We start from the raw sequence: 5,704 nt of genomic DNA, 5'->3' as shown, positions 1-5,704 counted from the left end.
TAAATATGATGTGTTTGTTACCTTTAAAAGATGGAAAGCTGAAGTTAAAAATTAGAGAAGCTTAAAGTTAAAATGTCTGAAGTCTAACAATGGAGGAGAGTATGATAGTTAATAGTTTAAAGTATTTTGCTCTGAGAATAGGATCAAAATGATCAAGACAGCTCCTGGAACACCAAAACAGAATGTCGTTGTTAGGAGGAAGAACAACACCCTAGATGAATGAGCTAGAAGTATGAGAATACATTCTGGATTGCCAAAATATTTTTGGGTTGAGGCGGTTCATACAACAACTTATCTCATAAACAGGGGACCCTCTGTACCACTGCTCACGTTTAATTCACACCCCAATTAAGGGAATATGAAATGATCGTTACAATAATAAATCCAACACGAGTCGAGATCAAATTCACAAGGAGTTGATTGGGTATTAAGGTAAATACTTAAGAGAGCAACTCGAAATAACTAAATTTTAACTTCCAAACAAAATGTGTATCAATTTTACCAAAGAACTACTAATGATTTTGACTAAGCTAGCAAATAAGTAAGAATTGAAATATTTTTGACGTTTTACCAGGTGTAAACCTAATAGGTAGAGTAAATTTATACTTGCTTGACAGATCGGGGTTATTGTGACTTTCAATACTTAAGTACTCATTCAATACCTCGTGGTTAAAGAGTTATTATACCCAATTTAGCTTTCTCAAGTCTAAATAGGTCAATAAAGGCAATTGAATATGAGTCCAAGTTAGATTATCCCTATCTCTAGTTAAAACCCTCTAATTAAACTAATTAATATTTTAACTAGTTCAATTTCTTGTTAGCCGAGTTTTTCTAGACTAAATTCCTCTTTCTCAAGTAAGAACAAAGTCAAATAGGCATGAATTAATGTTTGCAACCATTAATTCTAACTTTAAGGCATAAACAAGGCTAAATAACACTAACCCAATCAATAGAAAGCATTAGTATTAAATATCCATAAGTTTTACACACTAGGGTTGGATCACAATCCTAGATAAAAATGTGGCTACTCATGCTTATAAACATAGAAAGATGAAAAGAAGAAGAAATTAAAGACATAAAACTAAAATTAAAGGAAAAGGTAATTGACCATCTCTAATTGTAGCTCAAAGTTTCTCCAAATAGCTAAAAATAACGACCTAGCAGTTGCTACCATAAAGCGATGCCCTAAAAATGTCATAAAGTCGTATTTATAGGGTTCCCAAATTTTCTAACAAAAATGCCCTTCGGAGGGTTCTGCGGCCGCACTTCAGTTGGTTCGATAAAGTGGTGCTTTCAGTAGGAGGAGTTCTGCGGTCGCACTTTAGCTTCTGCAGCATCACTTGAATTTTTGCGGGCCGCATTTGAGGAGGCTTCAAACTTTTTCAATTGCACATTCTCGTATCTTTTAAGCTTTATCAGTGCAAACCTGTTTTGTGGACCAAGAGCGATTGCACATTTTAGTCTGCGGACCACACTTTTGCCCAAAATCTTTGAAGCTTCATTTCTTCTTATGCGGCCACATTTCATCTTCTGAAGACCCCACTTGATTTTACGGCTGCAGATGTGTTGGTAGGTTAGAAACCCATATTTTAGTCATAATTTGCACTCGAATTACTATATTTTACTTGTGTTTGAGCTCAAAGAATAGTAAATTTTACTTATTACATATTTTATGCCTTGCAGGAAGTGATTCTGAGTTCAAAAGATAATCGGGAGCTAAATCAAATAATTCAGAGCTTTGAAGACTGAGTAAAAGCCCAAAGAATTAAATCGGGACCGCGTTCGGGAGTCGAGAACTGAGTCTGGATACCAAAAAAATAAAGAAACAAATTATTCTGTAATATATACACAGCCGCGTCGCGTGGGTCGGTGCATAGGGCGGCACGACAGTGTATTTTTGCTGCTGTCCGTCAGAAATTGCTCTCTGAACTTCTCCACTGGCACACCGCAGGGCGCGGCGCGCCTGTACAAATTTCTCAGAGTGTTTCCCTGTTTCGGCTTGGAAATGGTTGTTTTGTACGGGCCCGCTCCTACATGATATAAATACACCAAAAATACATTTTTGAAGTGACTTTTGACCTTGGAAGTTTTTGGAGAGCATTGGAGGCTACAAGACACAAGATTTCATCATCTTTCCATCAATTCAATATGAGAGTTTGGATTGTAACGTTGGATTGATGTTTTCTTACTCTTTAATTCTATTTGTGATGACTTCCTCCATGATTATGGAGTAGTTTCTATTAGGATTTGATATGATTTTGTGACTTGATTGTTCTCTATGGATTTGATCATTGATTGATTATTTGAATTTAGTGGAACAACTTTAACTCTACTTGTGACTATATTCATAATTGTGTTTAATCGGAAGATGAGCATAATACTAAATATTATTGTAATGCATGCCTTAATTCATTGTGGTACTTCTTTAAAGTAATCAAAATAGCTTTGTGATCTACATTTTTGAATTAATATTAAGAAATATTCGAGAGAAATTTTTCTTAGACCATTCTTACCAATAGATTTTTGTAAGTTTCACTGCACTTTATATTAGCTTATTTGAATGGTTTAGGTTTCATCGAGAGAGGAACCTAAATTAGAATAATAGGATAATAACCTGTTGAATTCGAGAGAATCAATAGAACATTAATAGTAAAATTATACAGTGTCAATTCTAGAATAATAATCTCGCAATTATCATATCATGACCCGTATTTCTCACATTGATAACAACCTTGCTAGTCTCTAGTTCTTAGAGATCAATTGTCATTTTCTTTACTTTTAATAGTTAGTTGTAGTTCATAATCATTCCAACCAAAGTGTTAATCATTCTGAATAGTATTTAAGCTAGAAATCACTTGAACATTATTTAAATCCCTGTGAAGACGATAATTAAACTATACTATCTTTGGCTAGCGAGCATCAATCTCGCGTTATGTTTTGCACTCGTCAAATCGCCGTTACCGTGTATTGGCAATCAATAGTGTTCAAAATTAGTTTTTGGTGCTAATTCAGGAACCAATTTTATTTTATTCTTCACGGGTTTTCTCTTCTGTGTGCAGGTAAAAGATTTTTCTTCTCTGGCGTATGACTCGATCTTCTTCAAAAGAAGTGATTCCATACAATCTAGAGGTGGAAAAGTATCTCCCACAATTGAGGAAAGAGAAAGAACTCACCGGAAAACTTTTGGGGCAACCTTCAACACAACAACACATGGCAATGATGATGGGATATACTTAGTTGCAAGAGAGGCATCACAACATAGAGAACAAGCTGAATGGTTAGCAGCTGAAGCATCCCTTAGAGCTGCTGATGAGACTATCGAAGATGATGGGGGTCGAAGATTCAATCTAAATCGACCCCTGGTTGAAGATCAATTCAAAAATATAGCACCCAGGCCTAGGAGAGCATTGGGTGATTATGTCAGACCAGTCTACAATCAGGGACTGTCAAGTGTCAGACCACCACTCATAGAAGCAAATAATTTTGAGTTGAATCAAGGCTTGCTTCAAACCATCCAGAACAACTGTGTCTTTAGAGAGAAGGCGAATGAAGATCCTAACAACCACTTGATGGACTTTGAAGAAATCATGAACACTTTTCAGTACAATGGAGTGTCAAAAGACGTAGTCTATTTAAGGGCATTCCCCTTTTCACTGAAGAATGACGCGAAGCACTGACTTTGAAGCTTACCAACTGGGTTGATCATGACATGGGAATATATGACTAAAACGTTCCTTGATAAGTACTTCTCAGCTGCAAATGCAGTGAAATTCAGTCCGCCAGAAGGATACTAAAACGGTCTTCGAAGCTTGGTAAAGATTCAAAGAGATAGTGAGAATTGTCAGCATAATGAAATTGAATTGTGGATTCAACTCCAGGACTTTTGGCTAAAACTAATGAAATTGTGCAAGTTGCAGGAATGTCAGAAATTTGGGCTCTTATGAAAAAATCCGACTCACACAAAAGTGTTCCGACTCACAAGGCAAGAAGGAAGATGCTAACCAATGGCCCGCTGAGAGTAATGATAGAAGAAAATCAGCTGGGGTTCACCAGGTAGACTCTAACACATCAGTGCAAGCCCAGCTAGACAATATGACCAGAGAGATAAGAAAGTTGCCAAGGTCCAAAACCAGTCATCCTCGGTTTATGATTTTTTTGGAATGGGTCATCCAACGCACGAGTGTTAGGCCTCGACTACAGATGAAGTGGTAAATGCTATGGGGAGCTTTGAAAGAGGCAACTACCAAAGTGGCAATAATTTTAACTTCATGGGGCAGAGGCACCCAGGTTTTTCTTGGAGTTACCAGATGGTAGTGCGAATGCATGGCAACAGAATATTTTCAGATCCTAGGGACAGGGAGCTCTAGGTTTTCTCAATCAGCAGAGGCAGTAATACCAGCCTCCACAGTCTAGCATGGAAGATCTGATGAAGGTCTTTATTATTAAGACAAATGAGAGGCTTGAAACTCATGGAACATCCATTTGAAACTTGGAAAGACAGGTTGGGAAACTTGCTACTCAATTGTCTGAGAGGGATCGACGAACTCTCCCTGCTGATACTGAAAGAAATCCAAAAAAATAATAAATACGGTGTCTTTGAGAAGTGGTCACGTATTGATGGACCCCATTGCAAAACAAAAAGATGAGTTGATTGAAGGACATGTAGAGATTGTGAATGAGTAGAAAAATAACAACAATCAAGAAGGTGAAGTGAGGGTAGATTATGGTCTGAAGAAGAAGGAGAAGACACTCAGAAGAAGAAGAAAGATGGTAATTCAATGAATGAGGAGACTGAGGAGAGCAAATATATGCATGCTCTACCTTTCCCTCAGAAGCAGAGAATAGAGAAGCTGGACAAACAATTTGGGCGTTTCCTAGATGTGCTTAAGCAGGTGCATGTTAATCTACCTTTTACAGAGGTACTCTCTCAGATGCTACCCTATGCTAAGTTCCTGAAGGAGATATTGTCCAACAAGCGTAAAGTGGAAGAGACATCGATTGTCAAGCTCACAAAGCATTATAGTGCCATTATGAAAAATAAGTTCCCTCAAAAGTGTGGAGATCCAAGGAGTTTTACTATACCTTGCTATTTAGGAAGTACTAAGTTTGAAAAATCTTTGTGTGATTCAGGTGCTTCTATCAATCTTATACCTTTGTCTATTTTCAGGAAATTAGAGGGAGAGATTGGAGAAATCATATCGATATTTGTTTCCTTGCAGTTGGCAGATCAGACCACAATCATACCTGAAGGAATAGTGGAAGATGTGCTAGTTCGGGTGAATAAATTTATATTCCTTATGGACTTCATTATGGTGAACATGTAAGAGAATAGGGAGGTCCCTTTGATTTTAGGAAGACCTTTCTTGGCTACTACTAGAGCTATTCTGGATATTCAGGAAAGGCATCTCATACTCAGAGTGGGGGAAGAAAGAGAGGTCTTCAAAATGGAAGGATAAATGTGCCCCCTAAAAGAGCGAGCTGGAGAGAGTAAGCATGATAAGTATGGAGTCTACCCAAAGTGTAATGACCCGGCCGGTCGTTTTGAGTGTATTAGCCTCGATCCCATATTTACTGCTTTCACCGTATCTCTTTCTGCTTATGTGACTTGTTGGGAGGCTTTGGTTGTGTTTTCGAAGTATTTTGGGATACTTAGTCCCTAAAGCTATAACTAAAGTTCTAAGATTTTGACCGTAGTTGGAACTAT

General features: G+C 37.5%; 1 protein-coding gene across 1 annotated transcript; it reads left to right on the top strand.

Annotated features, from left to right (window-relative positions):
• The first annotated feature begins 4,778 nt into the window (after nt 1-4,778).
• Nucleotides 4,779-5,324, top strand: LOC142166968 (uncharacterized). The gene has a single exon (XM_075227073.1). The coding sequence runs from the start codon at nt 4,779-4,781 to the stop codon at nt 5,322-5,324; it is 546 nt and encodes a 181-aa protein (XP_075083174.1).
• The last annotated feature ends 380 nt before the right edge of the window (nt 5,325-5,704 follow it).

The sequence above is a fragment of the Nicotiana tabacum genome, chromosome 2, assembly GCF_000715075.1.
Source record: "Nicotiana tabacum cultivar K326 chromosome 2, ASM71507v2, whole genome shotgun sequence".
Classification (NCBI taxonomy): domain Eukaryota; kingdom Viridiplantae; phylum Streptophyta; class Magnoliopsida; order Solanales; family Solanaceae; genus Nicotiana; species Nicotiana tabacum.
This window is presented reverse-complemented; position numbering and strand designations above follow the sequence as displayed.